Source organism: Canis lupus, chromosome 20, assembly GCF_003254725.2.
Source record: "Canis lupus dingo isolate Sandy chromosome 20, ASM325472v2, whole genome shotgun sequence".
In the NCBI taxonomy this organism is placed as follows: Eukaryota; Metazoa; Chordata; class Mammalia; order Carnivora; family Canidae; genus Canis; species Canis lupus.
The window spans coordinates 35,515,820-35,533,140 of record NC_064262.1 but is presented as its reverse complement, the minus strand read 5'-3'; the positions used below and the strand labels follow the sequence as shown (position 1 = coordinate 35,533,140).

General features: G+C 44.7%; 1 protein-coding gene across 11 annotated transcripts in view; it reads left to right on the top strand.

Annotated features, from left to right (window-relative positions):
• Positions 1-17,321, top strand: part of CACNA2D3 (calcium voltage-gated channel auxiliary subunit alpha2delta 3) — a 945,794-nt gene that overhangs the window by 731,338 nt on the left and 197,135 nt on the right. For all 11 annotated transcript variants that reach the window (XR_007404330.1, XM_049098270.1, XM_049098267.1 and 8 more), the window contains 2 exons: positions 360-440; positions 9,191-9,265. Coding sequence is in view for 10 of the 11 variants with exons in the window: in XM_049098270.1 (XP_048954227.1) it covers positions 360-440; positions 9,191-9,265 (156 nt within the window). In the remaining variant the exon portion in view is untranslated. The remainder of the gene's footprint in view (positions 1-359; positions 441-9,190; positions 9,266-17,321) is intronic.

The window sequence follows — 17,321 nt, the reverse complement described above, 5'->3', positions numbered from 1 at the left end:
CTTCCATAAAATAAACTGATTAATGGTTACAGTCCTTAGCGGCTGAAACTTTTGTGCTTGTTCCCATTAATTTTGAATTTTCAGGAGGGAGAAGAGATGGCTACTAGGGCATCTTTGTATGGATGTGTGTTGAGAGCTACTGTAGTACCTGAGAAGCTACCATTTTTGTCTAGCAATATTTAGGGGTGGGGGGGATAGAAGAGGGGCCTCATAGAAATCTGGGTTAATCTTCAATCTCTAGAAACTTTGAGAAGGCACCAGATGGAGATCTGTGGTGTGTTGGCTTCTCCCTCAGTTCTATTCCTTCCACCAAAGTAACTCACTGTTGTTGTTGTTGCTTACTGTTTGTTTTTCAACAGAGATCGAAAGGCATTCTTCTGGGTGTGGTTGGCACAGATGTCCCAGTGAAAGAGCTTCTGAAGACCATTCCCAAATACAAGGTAATGTGTCACCTAATTAATAATCCAGGACTAAGCGTCCAAGATACCTTCACAGTCTGCCATAGTAGTAAATGAAAATATGGAGAAAAGAGGTGCCTCTATTCTCTTTCTGGTAGGTGCTTTTTTTTTTTTTTTTTTTTCATAAGAACAGTAACGGTTTGAGCAGATCTGAGTAGGTCTACACATGCTGGATCTCTGGGAGTCTAAATATTTATGTGGGTCTATGCAGGTCCTACATCTCTGATGGTCTTCTAAACCAGTCCTAATTCATCCCAACCTGAGGATCCTCTAAAATGTGTTATTTCTTAGCAGGAACCCAATGAAACCCAAAGAGAAATGGTCTCTGACTCTATCATGAGTATTCCCTCTATCTTGGAAAATTAATACTTAATTAATCAATTAAGTAATTAATTAATACCCTTGGCCAGACCTAACTCTACCTCCATGAGAACAGGCCTCCTCAGCTCCGGGTGCCTTCCCAGCTGTCTCCAGACTGGGGTGTGCCCCATCTGGGGCAGGTGGGCATAACACAAGCATCCACCTAAAGCTGGTGGATGGCACTGCCACTGGGGCTGATCACAGAGTGGTGGCCAGTTGCCAAGAAGGTGACTGGTGACAGTAACCATCGTGGGGTCCTAAGGATGACATTGATTGGACTTATATCCTCTGGCTTCTCAAGGTACACTGTTGTGGTTAAATCAGCACTTTAGTGAAATCAGAGCAACGGATATACCAGGGCTGGCTTTCCACCGCAGCCAGGCTCCACGCTCCACGTCCTTTAAAGCAGTGTGGTCCTAACTCAGCCTTTGCTTGCCACCACCATCAAGCAGCATTGCCTTGTCCTTATGCTACCTGCTTAGGTTCTGAGCATGTATTTTAGTGAGTGGACTTGCTGTTTTTCTTAATGAGCACCCTAACCCTGGCCTGAACAATCACGTGTGAAATCATAAATTGAGATGTGATCATTGTATTTTTCTGATACACAACTTAGCCATGGGAGTGACATGACCTTTTAAAAAGATGACCCAGAGAGTTCTTGAACTCCCTATAGGAAACTCTAAGTTGGTCCCTGGTGGCAGCTCCACAGAAGAAAGTCACCTCAAGCCCCAGCAGAGCTGTGCGAACTACCCAAGAGCTGTGTGTGTGTGTGTGTGTGTGTGTGTGTGTGTGTGTGTGTAAGTAAGTGTGGGAGGGCAGGGAGGGGCAGAGAGCAGCACTGCTCCCCGTTCTGAGAGGCATTCATTGGACTGGCATGCTTCCCCTGATTGCACAAGGGTTGAAAACACACCCGGTTGAAAAACACTCTTTCCCCAGCACCGAGCCCACTGGCTTGCCCATCTCTTCTTTGGCCTGCTGATAGATTGACAAGCGATCCCTTTACCCTCACCTGGAGGCAGGCAAGCTCCTTTGGGCCAGGATTCTGAGATTGTTGACTGGCTAACAGAGCCCCCTTCCTTACCACCTCCTTCTCGGACATGCTGAGCCTGATTCTCCACCGTTGTGAGGGGCGTTCTTCTGAGCTTCAGAGGAGGAAGATAGGGGTTAGTGCTCTGGAGGAAGATACACTGGGATCCCAGCTCCATCACCAAGGAGCTCTGAGTGGACAAGCCTCTCAAATCTTTAGTTCTTCTGTCCAGTGGTGATAACAATAACTCATAAACTTGCATGCTCATAAACTTGCATGAAGAATTGACCATTGACCATTATTATTAACTGGGAACAATGGTTCCACATTGGTCAAGGGAACCAGTATGACCCACGGCCTCCTGGCCCTCTTCTTTGTGGGATGCTGCCAGCATAGTGCTGTTGACAGCTTCCCCATGCCAGGTTCAGGCACCCGTGGGCTTCACATCCACTGAACCCTTGCTAAAGTAGAATGCCCAACAAAATAATGTGTGAACCCAATGACACTCTGGGATCCTCTGCCATTTAAAAATAGGGTGTTCTAAGAATTTTGAAAGCCACGAGGAAAGGTTTATAATACAAGGTCATATGCAGTAGGCAGTTGACAAGGACAGGCTTACCTTTGGACAGAGGGTCAGGATAAGAGCAAGCCAGTGGCTCAGCCCATTCAGCAGGCATCCCAACAAACTCTTATCTGAGCAAGTCAGCTGAGCAGATGGAGGCAGCCAAAATAATCAGGTTGTCCCTCAGCGGGTTGGAGGCAAAGTGAGGGATGCATAAAATGGCTGTTTACAAAAGCACCATTTTGTGGTACCAGACGGTGTCTTGTGGCATAATATTAGCAAATAACATTTGCCAGTCCTCTGCGCTGTGCAGAGTGCATTACACACATCATGGTACCAGCTCCTCCTTTGATAAGTGAGGTGCTATCATATCCATTCTGCTCATAAGGAAACTCGGGTTCATGGGGCTTCTGTTCACAGAGCTCAGGGCCATATAAGTAGGAAGTGGTGAGTGTGATTCGAGCCTGGTCTGTGTAACTCCTAGATCCATGTGCTTAAGGAATAGAGTATCTAAGCCATTCACATAACACTTCATGATTTGTTGCCATGCTTCTGTACCATCTGTACCATTATTCGCTTAATAGTTCATTTGTAAATCAACTCAAACCTTTCTTCACATAACTACATTTTAATAGGAAACACCATATCACCATTTTCAAAGAAAAGTCAGTGTCATCAGTCACTTTAGAAGGATTGTAAAAAAAAAAAAAAGAGAGAGAGAAGAAAAGAAAGAAATAGTGTTAAATGATTGCTTGATAATCTAAGGTTCTGAACTTGAGGTCTGTTCTCTCTTTTTTTCAAGGTAATATGAAAGGCAAGTGTTAAAGATATACTAAGTGGAAACTTTCTTTTTTATATAATTGGAAGGATGGAAGAGATTTAAAAAGAGCTGGCTCTCACTAGTGATCCTGGTTAGTAAGTTCAATACCAGGTCCACATGCCACCTAAAATCATCTTGCTCTATACTCTGGTTTTGTTTCATTTTTGTTTTTGTTTTAAGAAAGTAAAACAGTGCATGGGAAGGTGATGGACAGCTGAGGAGTTAGCACCATGGGGATTGTTCAGCCTGGGGCGATGCCTTCTGGGGCTTCTCTCAGCGTGGACAACAGCACCCTGGCCACCATCCATAAGCCCCTGGCCACCCCTACACAATGGCCCAGTCTTCTCAGAGTCCCCAGAGGGTCTGACTCTTCCACACACTTTTTGTCTGGTCCTCAGCACCTGCTTGAAACTTCTTTGAATAAGCAAGTCATCTCTGTTTCCATATTCTCATGCAATTTAGCTGATAAAATTAGAAAGCCACCTTTATAACAAGAGGAAATGAACTCTAAACTAAAATGTGTCCAGACTCACAAAAGGTGGCCTCCTTAGCAAAAGAATATTCCTGGTTCGGCTAACTGAGATGACAAAGGCCCTTTGTCCTCCTGCCACCCTGGGCCTCTGACATCCAGCTTCATCCACCACCAAGGCTTTTACAGTTGGGAGTTAAGTTTCCAGAGGCATGATAGGACAGCTGGTTGATCCAAACCCACATAATCAAGTGTTGGAAATTCTGTAGCCCCCACTCCCAGAGATGGAAAGCCATGGGAATGAGGGAGGGATTTGAGGCTTCTAAAGATAGTGAACCTTACTTTTATTGAAATCCCCAAACCCAGGTGCCCAGAATTACTGGCTCAGTGTTAAGAAAAGCAGCCCATCTTTAGAGAATGTTTCCAAACATTTCTTAAGCCTCTTATTTCCTATGAGAAGACGTAGGATCCCTAGTAAAGGGCCACTACTTGATATATACCCAGCAATCCAGATGGTAGGAACCTGATGCAGAAGTGATAATGATGGCCTTACGCATCTGTTTGTCCTCAGTTTCCTCTCTCAGGCAATGTGCTGAGCTCTTTATGGCATCATCTCCCTTAATAAGAGGTGCATGCTGCCATCACCCCCACTTATAGCTAAGGAAACTGAGGCACCCGAAGCTTAAATAGCTTAAATAGCATGCCAAGTCTCACAACTAGCAAGCCAGGATTTTAGCTACTATTACCCTAATGCCATTAGGAATAATAAATGGCAATAATAATAGTCGTAGGTGAAATGATAGTTAAAATACTAAAAATAATATGAGTTAAAATAAAAGAAGACAATAAAACATTCACTGAGCTTTTTATTGTGTGTTTGGTATGGTAAAGGGGCTTTAAAAGGCCCCATTCCCGTTAAATCATTATTATGCTCCCCTGAAGTGGGTATCATTTGGCCCCTTTCTGAGTTGAAGCCACTTAAAATAATCTTCTCAACACAACTCAGCTCATCAAAGATGAATGAAATAAAGTCTAACAATAGAATGGAGGAAGCTCGGCTACAGAAAACTAAGCAGCAGCGCCTGAAGTACATGCATTTCTGCTACATGCTTTCCCAAGGAGCGGGCTGGGAAGTGTAGATACAGGTCTGACACACCTGAACCTGAGTCAGCGCTCTTCTGGTTCCCACAAAAAGACTTGGGAAAGGGGGTGCACAGCAGCCAGGGACAGTCACGGCTGAACAGGCTTCTCTCATCCAGAGCAGAAGAGCTCCAGGGAGCAGAGTGTGGATCACACCTTTTCCTCCTGATTAACACCTTGGAAAGATGAGTCAGCTCTTGGCTCTTGGGGTTTTCCCAGAAGATAGAATTCCTTATTTTCCCTCAGCTTCGTAGATTTTCCCACAAGCAATCAGACTTCCTGTAATTTTTATTAAGAATTCCAGACACCCCAGCAATAACTTCCAGACACCACAGCCTCTGTTAACATAATGAGCTATTTTATAATTGGGTTCACTTCATTAGCCCAAAGGCTTGCACTTGGAAGGGAAGCACCTCCTTCCCTGGGGTGTTGGACCACGAGGCTCCTGGCCTCCAGGAGAGCATGCTTCAGGATGAGGGCCCTTTTGGCAGCCTCAAGTGCTGGAGGGCCTTGTGTTTGATTAGTTCCTATTACTCCATGGGACTGCACAGTAGAATGGACAGGAAGACCAGTTCTACTTTAAATGAACCAAAAATTAGAGATTTCATTGGGATACCGGTGTGTGGCCAAGAACAAGGGTGGACATTGTCTTACTGTAAGTTTTTGGTTTCTGAGAGGTTCATCTGCAGAATGTGTTTGGGGCTTACTCACATCCCTAGTAGGTTATATCCACATGCCATCAAACAAGCAACAAAACATTGGAAAAGATTTTACCCTGATAGTTTCTGAGTGTCGGGATGACTTTCTCAGGCAGAGCTTTGCCAAGGACTGACTGTGGACCTGCTTTGGCACATCACCTTTCCCTTTTTGGCTCATTTGTCATATTTACTTTAGTTCAAACTTTAAAGATGATCTAGACGATATTTGGGTAAAACAATGAATGTCTTAAATATTCACAAACCTTACTGGAGCACCTGCCATGGGTCAGATGTTATGCAAGGGGCTGTAGAAGGCAGAGGTGAGTGAGATCCTCCATGCCCATAAACAGCCCATTGTGATGGAAGAGACACTGTTTCATTGAAAACAAGGTAGAGGAGAGATAGAACCAGCTAGGGCTAAGAGGCAGAAAAGTAGGTGTCACATTTTTATGCATTAGGGTGAAGGTAGTAATGGAAAAATTCTCAGGGTTTTATGGAAACACGGTATGGAAAGGAGGGAGCAATGAGCAGAGTCAGGAGAAACTTTTTATAGGACATGATCCTGATGCTGAGCTTATAGCATGAGTGAGAATTAGCTGGAAAAGATGGGAAGGAGAGGTGCTCTAGACAGCTGTCATAATGAGTTAGAGGTGTGGGTGGGAGAGAAGACTGTAGCGGAGGGGGGTGGGGTTGTTACTGCCATGTACCTTAAGAGGCAATGCGTGCAAGGAGGTGGAGATGGGTACTTAGGCAGGGACCAGGCCTCAGGAGACATGATGGATAGACGTATGGTTTTTATCTTATACATGAAAGTGGTCTTTAGTGGGTTTTACCCAGGGGAGCTACAGGGTCAGAGTTGGTTTTGACCTTTATAAATTTGGAGGATGGCTTTGTTGGGGCTCTTATTTGAGAAAGGAAAAACAGTTAGGACCATTGTAGAAATCTATTACATTAAATCTACCTGGATGGTGGGGGTGGGGAAGCAGTAATGAGCCTGAGCAATTTCTGCGAGATAAATTAGTGATTGCTTGGATCAAGAAGCTGGGGATGAAATAAGGAAGTCCAAGGCTGATGCTCCAGTTTCTAACTTAGGATTCTGGGTGGGTAGGTGGTGCTCCCACAGAGAGAAAGGAGCAGAAAGGGTAGCATCCACCATGTTGGGCTGGGTGGGTCTGAGGCACCTGGGGGATATCCAGGTAGAGATGCCCAACACACAGTTGGACACTTTGACCTGCCAGTGAGGGCTGAGGCTACAGCTGGAGCACAGAGCTGGGGATCAGCAACATCCAGGTACTTGCCAAAGCATATTGGGGGAGAGAGCTTAAGTAGACAAGGGGCCCTGGGGATACAAGCTTGGGGGAAGAGAGTGCTTGAGAGTGGGCAGAAGATGAAGATCCAGTGAAGAGAAGGATACCTGGATGTACGGGGCCTGGAAGCTGAAGGAATAGAGTGTCGGGAGGGAGGGCAGTCAGCTAATACAACCCAGAAGATTCAAGAGAGCTTTCTGTAGGGTATAGTCAGCAATCAGGTGGCCACTGGCCACAGTCAAGAAGGGAGTTCTGTTCTGGTGGCATCTTGGTGGGAGGCAGGCGGAGCAAACGCAGATTCCAGTAGGCGGCACTGATGGGCAGTGGGGAGGCAAGGATGGCAGTCGGACAATGAGTGGAGGACACTGGATGGGAAGTCAGTTCAGCCTTTGCATTCCAGGGAAGGAAGCAGAGTTCAGGTCAGCTGGGTGTCATCTATACTCAAGCCTGCTCCCTTCATGGTTTTCTGCTTCCTCCTTTTCTTCTTTCTCCTTTCCCTGTTCCTCTTCCCTCCATCCCAACCACCAGTTTGACCACATGGCTGGCCATCACAGCCTTGGCCATCATGAAGCCTTATATTCAGGTGGGGAGGCAGGCCTGGTATAATCAAAGGCCTTGCTTGACAGATGTCTTGATTCCTTATAATCAACTTTACAAATATTAATCATTTTGAGTGGTACTCTACAAGAAGCATAGAGTATGAAGACAGCATAGATGAAAAGCTATGCCTTCTTCTGAGGATTACTTCCTAGAAGCAAACTGCAATTCAGTGCATTGGAAGGCACTGAATATATTAGCTGACCATAAAATATCATCTGTTTGGCCGAATTTTGAGTTTGCATTTCCAATCAAATACCTCTTTTGCCCTTAATGGAAAAAAGTCAAACTCTCTGAGTCCTTTTTGACCCCTTGAGTCTGTATTAAACTGGGACATAATAATGGTAATTAATGCAGTGTTGACTGTGCCTGACATTTTTCCAAGAGACAAGATGAAAGAGACGATATACATCTCAAAGGATAGGAAATCTCTGGTTTATCTTTCACAGCATAATGAAATATACTTTATCATTAGAGTCTTGTAGAATCTTATTAAGATTGGCTGTGCAAGGTAACTCCAAGAGAAAAATGTCTGTTGCCCTTGACTACCACATGCATATTTGCTTTATGTAATGCAAGGGAAACTTTTAATTGTTGGTGTTAAATTCTCTGAAGTTAATTCCACATCACCTTGACGTTAAGCTAACAAGCAGACAGGGTCATTCTTGGTTTGTAAACTCTGTTGTCTGGATCATTTAATAGTATCATATTCAAGAATGTGAGCAGCAGAGAATTTGAAAGAAAAGGAACAGTGAGGGCTCAGAACTATAAAATCACTTGTTGGAAAAAAAAATAGAGGATTTTTTCCCCTCTCCCCTTTCACTACTCTGGCAAAAGTGGGTTACATTTTCTTTCTTCAGAGAGAGAGAGAGAGATCAGTATGGGTTTTATGCCAGGGGCCATTTTAATACATGAATGATTTGTAGGTAAATTTATTGTAGCCAATGGGTGCAGTCAACTGTGTAATAGAAATATTGTCAAAAAGCCGGGATTATTATTTAAATAAGTGCAGTGTTAAATTTGATTACATACTTTTTAAAGCTAATAAAACATTTCATTGCTCTCAAACTATTTCCCATAGTCCCATTTAGTCAGAAAACATAAATTAAGTGAGGCTCTGCATAGAAAATGACCCAGGCTTTGTGTCGATGGAAGCATGCATGGAAAAGCTTGGCAGCCTCCAAATTTAAAGACGAAAGGATATAAAAGGAGTTGGCAGGCTCCTGTCTGGGCTGGTGGGGACACTTTCATCCTTAAAGAATTATGGAAAATGACTGCCTAGTGCGTGCTCGAGATGGCCCCTATGGGTGTGTACTTGAAGAAAGTCTAGATGTGAATCAGAGGAAGCCTCCTCTTCATTCCTCATCATGGGGTGATGGAAGACACCCAGGTTGATAAAACTGTTTGCTTCAACAGAGGAGAGGGTCTTACTAGAAACATCAGCTACTTTATTTAAAAGGAAAAAAGGAATTGTTTTTGTTTTAAATAAATCAAAGTAAGGCCCTTTGATGCCAACATGGGGATGTGACATTTTAAATTGTGCTATTTGCTGAGCTTATCCTGTGACAGGTCTTCATTTCTACCAAATGTCAAGGATCAATGCCTTGCATTCATTTTAATGAAATATTGTGCTGATAAGGGTTATGAATGCCAAGTTTAAGCTGTAAATTACTAAATGTCGGGCTGCTTTATGCTTTGTGAATTCACCAGGGAGCCAGCTAATGAAGGTTTCTTTCTCACTTCTTCTTACAGTTAGGGATTCACGGTTATGCCTTTGCAATCACAAATAATGGATATATCCTGACGCATCCAGAACTGAGACCACTGGTAAGAGAAATACCTATTTCTGTGTTTCTCCTTTTATGATTTTAAGAGATTTTCATCAGTTCTACAGTGATGACACTTTTGCAGCAGCGTTTACTTTCAAAGTTCAATTTATAGGATGGTCTCCTAAAGGCTGTTTTAATAGTTCATAACTAGTATTCTGATACATAATAAATAAGTAATATAGGATACATATATTTACTATCATTCTTTTATCTATAAATCAAAATATATCTATATGCATTTATTTATTTCACAGCTGCCCACACATGCAAAAAATTTATTTCTAGACAGCTAGAAACCCATCGTAATGGGTACCTTTATATAACAAATGATCTCCCACACTCCAAGCCCGACTCATTGCAAGTTATGTTGAACACAACAAATTAGACCCCGGATCCCTGGAAATTCATCACAGTGTGATTTGCCCCTGAATTCCATGCCCTAAGCCCAGTGTCTCCAATATTGAAGATATTCAACAAAGCCTTTTTTTTTTTTGTTTCATTTGAACAGTTGAGATTTTCTCCATTCCCAGCCTGAGCCATATCAGGCTCAGGCAAACAATGCTACTAGCATTGTTTAGTGACCTGATGTGTAAACCATTTTCCTTCTGGAATGGGGCCAGGCCAAATCCAGGACAGCCCATCATGTCCCTGTCCACTCTGATGCCTGGGGAGAGGCTGCCTGGAGCACTGTGTTGAGGAGGAGTCTGAAGGGCAGCCAGGCTCCTTGGGTGGGAGGCGACAGGCTGCCCGGTGGATTCTGGAGGGCTGTTGGTGGGGAGTACATTTGCTATCTCTGGAGTAGTTGCAATGTGTTGAAAGAAGGATAACCCTTTGGGTTTGAGTGTATTTAGCTCATTTTATAGAAGATATAAAGTCATAAAAAATAATATTGTGAACCCTGTCTCTGAGAGTTAGGAAAGTGTAGATGGTTTTCTATAGCCACACACACCTGGGTTTGCTTGCACTCATCTGCCCCACACATCCTTGTTTCTTTCATCATGGTCAGAAAATAGTGGCTCAGTGTCTGCTGGCAAATGTTTGTGCTGCATTGTGGGGACCAGTTTGCTTCTTGCATCGATCATTGTTGAGAGAGAGTTCATGTTTGAACGGCATCACCCAATTTTGCTCTAATTGCCCTGGTATTAATGGAGTCATGGCCACATCATGTGGATCCCACATGCATGTTTTAAGATGAGACTTATGGTAATATTTGATTTCACCAATCTTTTTATCAGAAAAGGATTGAGTTAACTTGTTAGCTCGTTCCAAATGTAATCAGAATTATTGAAAAGTCTGATTGAAAAAGCTAGTAATTTCTTAAAGGTGTTTAAGTCTAAAAATATATTTGAGTCTAAAAAGCTTATCAAGTTCTCCATTTCCAAGCCACTCAGCTATGGTTGTCTGTTGGGGGTGGTGAGGAGTTCCGTGTTTGTGGTTGAGTATGGTCTCCTAGTGCTTATTTATTCCAAATTGGAGTGGAACATAGTCAATAAAACAATCAAACCTGGGTCCTCTGCCAGTGAATGAATTAGCTTCCTATTTATCAGCTTTTTTAAAAGGGATGGAATGGAACCAGACGTTGGAAGTCACCAAGGTAACTTCTCTCCCTCTGCAGCAATGGAGATGAGCAGCTTCCACCTACACAGTTGACTCACACTGCCTTCCTGGTCTTTTATATCTCCTGGTCATGCAGCAAATGGTTTGTTCTCAAATAGTCCATCTGAGGCACTTTCCAGAGCTGTGGACACCAAGGGGGCAACTGAAAGGCTCTTAGAAAAGCAGGGCAGCCAGCCAGCATCAATCATCCCATGACAGTGCAAGTACTCACAAATACAAGTCCTTTCTGTTCTCACTGCTGAAACACTGTAGTGAATGGTTTCACCAAGTGATAGCCAGTGTCAAATTCGCATAAATGGGATGGCCCTGGCAAATGCCTCAGCATCTCACTTGTGAAAATCCAAACAAGATGAACCATTTTGCAATTGGCCCATGATAAGAACATAAGGGGTGCACCTGGATGGCTTAGGCAGTTGAACATCTGACTCTTGGTTTCCATTTGGCTCATGATCTCATTGATCTTGAGATGGAAACTCACATCGGGCTCCGTGCTTAGTGGGGAGTCTGCTTGAAGACCCTCTTCCTCTGCTCCTCCCCCCACTCTCTCTTGTTTGAGCATGCACTTTCTCTCTTCCTCTAAAATATAAAATAAACCTTTAAAAAAAAAAAAAAAGAACATAAGGACATAAGGAAGGGCCAGGCCATTTATCTAGCTCTGACCCTGATTTTATGAGATACTGAGAAGAGATTTGGAGTGATGCCAACCGTTGAGGATTACATGAATTAATCCATCTGAATGATCGATAAGTGGATGTTGACTCTGCCTTGAGTTTTGTGTTTTCTTTTAGGGCAAAAGACAGTGGTTTGAGTGGGAAGAACTTAACTTTAGTAACACACAGGTTGCCCTTGACTCTTGTCCTGCCACATCCTACCTGTATGACTTTGGATAAGTTGCATAGCCTCTCTGAGATTCATTTTCTCTTGTGATCCTGCCATACCTTTAATGCATAAGTCATAGCTTCATTGTCAGAGTACATGGGATAATGCATGCAAAAAGCCTTGTGTGACAAAGCAGGCCCTGGGACGTCATGGGGACAGCGGTGGTTATACCAGCTTCCTGCTTGTGTTACATTGGCTCTATCGATCTGTGGTCAGCTACTACAAAGGTAGGGAGGATTTGATGGTGGTGTATGCTTAGGAGGACCTAAAGGACACTTTTGATTATTCACTTGCTTCAAATTGTTATGATAAACATTGGTGAGGGATTATGTACACACACACATACACACACACACAGTGTCCGTTTTCTAGGCCAGCTCTGTTGTGTAAGACAACAACCATAAAATGGGGTTCTTTGTGAGCCCTACCATGTGAGGAAACTAAAGTACATTGTTGTTGCTGTTTGTTTTTAAAATATCAATAAAAGTAATACTAGAAACCGTGGTAACGGAAGAGTGATAGGTAAGCTAGCTAAGCATCCACCTGCATGCATGGCGTGCACAAGTGGTTTGTTCATCTTGGTTTTGTTCACCTCGACGACAAAGGCAGAAAGTCCCCCCCCTTTCTCCCTAAGCACCAGCCCACTCGGCACACAGTAGGGACTCAGGAAATGAACCAAAGAAGGGACCCTCCAAAGCCACTGTCTGTTTCCACTTGTTTTGGGACCTTCTGGAAAACATAAGTTGTGAGGTTGCCCTGGAAATCTGGTATCTGCACCGAACATCAGTCTCCCCTGCTCAGACCCGTCGCACATAGCTAGGGACAGCCAGCTGCCAGCAGCTCCCCTGGCTACCTGGGGCTGGGAACCATCCTTCCAGCTGGACTCGCCTCTCCCAACGCCCCGCCATATCATCGAATCCTGACTGAAAATGGACGTTCCCGTCAGTTCTGGACGGGGCTGCCAGATTCGCACAGTGGGTGTGAGTGTGGGGTTGTGGCCAGCAGGGGAGGATGGTGCAAGCTCACTTAAAATAACTCCGATTTGCTCTCCTTCTGCCACTGAGGCCCTTTTCTGCCTCTGCAGCCAGAAGAAAGAAGTGGGTTTCTATGAAGCACAATACCAATATTTTTCTAATTTGTCCAATAAAATCTCTCCCTTGAACTTCATGTTTGGCTTGATTTTATCCAGTATTTCCTTTAATCTTGTATGACTTGGGTGTGAATCATGAAGTGTCTCCAAAAACAGCTCAGATATAGGAGCCTTCACCCAGCAGACTTGCTTTGGTTTAATTGGCAAAAGTGCTAAAATAATACTTTCCTGTTGATAACGGGGTTCTCCTTGGTCTTTCTCCAAGTGTTTCTCAACCTCTCTATCCTTGCTGCACCTTGTGACTTCTGAGAGACTGGCGTTCACTCAGCAAACCTTTACATGGTGCCAGGTGTACTGGGTCCTGTGCTGGATCGGGGGCTGCACTGCATAGCTGTCTTCGAGTCCCTCTGGGTGAGGGAATGGGACAACAGCACAGCAAGAGGGACACAAATTAGACCCTGAGGGATGCTGTTTGAGTAATTCTTAGACATCTGGAAGTAGAATTGTTTTGTTTTGTTTTGTTTTCCTGGATCTTTACCACTCTTTAACATTCCGGTTAAAAATATTTCAAAGTACTGTTAGATTTTGTTTTCTTGTGCTTTATTTTCCCCCTGCCTTCCAAATATTTATGGATTTTTCTTAAAATGTTGAGCCTTGACCATATCTCTTTCTCTCTTGCCCAGCAGGGCATCGAGGGAAATAAAATTGGGAAGGTGCCACCGTTAGCGTGATCTGATTTTTGTTGACATTTTAGTGATCCATCTGCCCCTGCATTTTAGAAGAAAGGGTCATCTGAGTTGATTTCCTTCCCCAAGGAGGCCTGGAATGTGGACCTGGTCAAACCACCAAAAGAACACAAATAAGGCTCCTTTCCAGCAGCCACAGCACAGGCAGGGCTCCACCGAGAAGCCTGGGACAGGCAAAATCTAGGACTCATTTCCACGGAGACCACGTTGACATCTGCCAAACACTGTTTGCTCTGCGTCTGCAGGCCCAGGAGGTGGGGAAGGATGCTGGAGGGTTTCTATTCTGGACAAAAATTTGCCAGTCGCATCAGCCACTGAGTGTTGTGGGTGGATGAGATGGGAGGTAGGAATGATGGAGAGAAACCTCGGTTCTTTCCTGCAGTGTTTGCGGGGCACCCACTACGTCCTTGACCTGAGCAGGGTACTCGAGGTGGTTACAGAGATGTGCCCTGCCTCAAAGAACTCAAAATCTAAAAGGATGGATAAGATTTTATACTTTGGGTGCCTAAGTGACTATAGATAGTACTAGGGAAGGTGCATTTCTCTTTGTTTGTTTGGTATTGGTGGTGGTGGTTTTAGTGTTTTTCTAAAATTCATTGATGCCTATTTCTATGATAAGCACTGTGCTAAGTGTTTTACATGTTTTACATGTGTGAAAGCTTTCAATCATTAAGTAATTTAATAGGAAACCTAGCAGTAGGTGCTGTGCAAAGGCCCAGGGGCTCAAAGGAAGGGCGCCTACAGGGACAGGCCTGGGCAGAGAGGATCTGTGGAAAAGGCAGCCTGGAGTGAGACTCGACAGATATGCGTGCCTAGCTGAGGAGCTACGGTTCTCCATGAGGAAGGCAGATACCCTGCCTGTGATGAAGTGGTAAGGGGGCTAGAAAGTTTCAGAACCAGGAGCCCTAACCCAAATCAAGTTACATGTGCCAACTTCCTCGCCCCTGATTGGATCTTCAGGAAATGGGAAGTGAAGTGGTTGGAGACCAAGAGGCCTGGACTCTGCAGCCGCACGGATGAATAACAGGGTCATTGGACGATTATAGTTAGAATCTGTCTAGACTAGCACTGTCTAGTAAAAATATAATGTGAGCCACAAACATGAGCTGCTTATGTAATTTAAAATTTTCTAGTGGCCACATCTGAAAAAGCAAAAGAGAATTAGGTGAAATTAAGCTTAAGAATATATTTCAGTTAACCTAGTGTATCCAAAATCACACAGTTTCAACATATAATCAATAAAAAATTATGAAGGTGTTATTTTCCATTATTTTCATACTAACTTTTGAAATCTGATGTGTATTTTATGTTCTTAGGACATCTCATTTAGACTAGCCACAGTGCAGGTGCCGCAGAGCTGCATGTGGCTTGGCGCTACCGTATGGGGACAGCACAGGTCTAGAGCATGACCAGACATTTCGGGCCCTTTCCTGAAAGTGGGTTGGAACAAACCCCACCACCACCACCACCTCCTATTGCTCTTCCATCCTGGTCATCTGTGCAAACAGCGGATGGCTAGTTAGTTCCTTCCTTGTGGCCTCAACCCCTCCCTCTCAGGCTGTGGAGTGGAAATGGGGAGTTCGGAATTTGGGAGCATGAGGTCGCTGGCAGGGGCTGAGGGGCTCCTGGGGTTAGCCCTGCAGCTCTGGTGGTTTAGGCCATATGAGTTCGCTCCTAAGCCGCAGACCCCCCTAAACCAAACTGCTCGGCCCGGGCCAGTGGGTAGAAGGTCATTGAATACATGGGTAACATGTGGACATGCTAATAAATATATTCTTAGGCTGCCGTCCTCGCCTATGGAATGAAGTGGACAGTCGCATAGGCACATGTAAACATATGTGAAATGCTAAGTAGACCATGCCTATCACATGCCATTTAAATAGGAACTTTAAAGTTGGGGGGATCCCTGGGTGGCTCAGCGGTTTAGCGCCTGCCTTTGGCCCAGGGCGCGATCCTGGAATCCTGGGATTGAGTCCTGTGTCGGGCTCCCGGCGTGGAGCCTGCTTCTCGCTCCTCCTGTGTCTCTGCCTCTCTCTCTCTCTCTCTCTCTCTCTCTCTCTATCATGAATAAAAAATAAATCTTAAAAAAAAGTACCACTTTAAAATAAATTAAATAAATAAATAAATAAATAAATAAATAAATAAATAAATAAATAAATAAAGTTGGGGGGGGGCAATATTAGACTCCTTGTCCGGATCCAACTGATTTAGCTCAAGCAACAGATCATATGAAGAGATTCTGTGTTGTTCCAAAAACTGACAATGTGGAGTTTAGATGTGATCTTTAGATCCTTGTGCAGATCCTCAGTTATGCAGGGCCTGGCTCCCATCCCACACATCTCCTGCTTTTATTGTGTTGCTAATCCCTGCACCAAGACACCTCAGTTCATTTTCCTTCATTTCTTCTGCTCATCCACACCTACTCATTGCAAATGCTAAGGGTCCTTTTTGGGTCAGCAGATGTGGGTGTGGCCTCCCCATGCCATGCCCCCATCCCCTACCACCACGGTGCATTGGATCTGGCTCTGAAGTGTGCCCCAAGCCCTCCTACCTCTCTCTGTCTCTATGCCCTGGTCAGGGCCCCTGTTCTTCCGTCTCTCCCAAATGGCTTCAGTCCCTTTTCTGCTCTTCTCTGGGTACCTGGTTTTGCTTCTCCGCCCCCGCCACCCTGGCATGATTCACTCTGCAGGTCAGGGGGGGCTTTCACAGATGCCAATCAGATGGCAGGGTTCCTGTCTGGTATTTAGTATAAAACCCAAACTCCCGGCTGTGACCCCAGCACCCTGTTAGACCTGCCTCCACCTCCCTGTTTTGCCTGAGCATGTGTGGCTGCCCACAATGCTCACCTGTGTTCCAGGACTAAAATTCTGGTCCTTTCTGTTCCTCCAACCCTCCCCTCCCCCCACAAGCTCCTTCCTGCTCTGAATCCTTCTTCCTGCTTTTCTCTCTACCTGGAATTTCATCCCCTCCACATCCATGGCTGGCTTGCTCTAGTCTTCCGTGCCTCCTCGAGATGTCACCCCTGCAGAGAGGCTCCCCTGCTCATGGACCAAAGGAGCCACCCCCTTCCTAATTCATCTCCCTTCACATCCCTTGCTATGGTTTCCTTGGATCACTAATCACTCTGGGGAAATGTTGATGTGTTCAACTTTTCCCCCCACTGTCGCTTGAGGGTTCCTGGGATTTTGCTGCTGCGCAGAAGAGAGTCAGTAACTATTTGTTGAATGATTTTGATGATGTTTGAATGATGTTGATGACTACATGTCTGGGTACCAATTTCCCATGATAAATGAGAAGTGCAGGTGCCACACATTCACTCATCAAACATGTATTGAGCCCTTGCTATATCAGGCACAGAAATTGAATTATATGTGATTGGTCAGTCCCTCCTCTTTCTGCTCCTCTCTCTGCTCTCCTGCTTGCCTGAAGGCATTCATCAGATGCTCCTAGAGCCAAGCACTGTGCTAGCAAGTAGGGACATAGAAGCAGGACAAAGGGTGCCTCTGCCCACAGAAGCTCACTGCACAAAGCAAGAGTTCCCTGACAGCAAGAGAGGCCAAGAAGAGCTATGGGCTCACAGTGGGAGTTAAAGGCTACGTTAAATGCTTTTCTTGAGGAAACATGCCCTTGAAATGCAGAATGGTTTCCCAGAGGAGTTGGTATGCACAGAGGAGTTGGTATGCAACTGTGTCCACCCCACCACCCTCAAGGACATTGTTTCC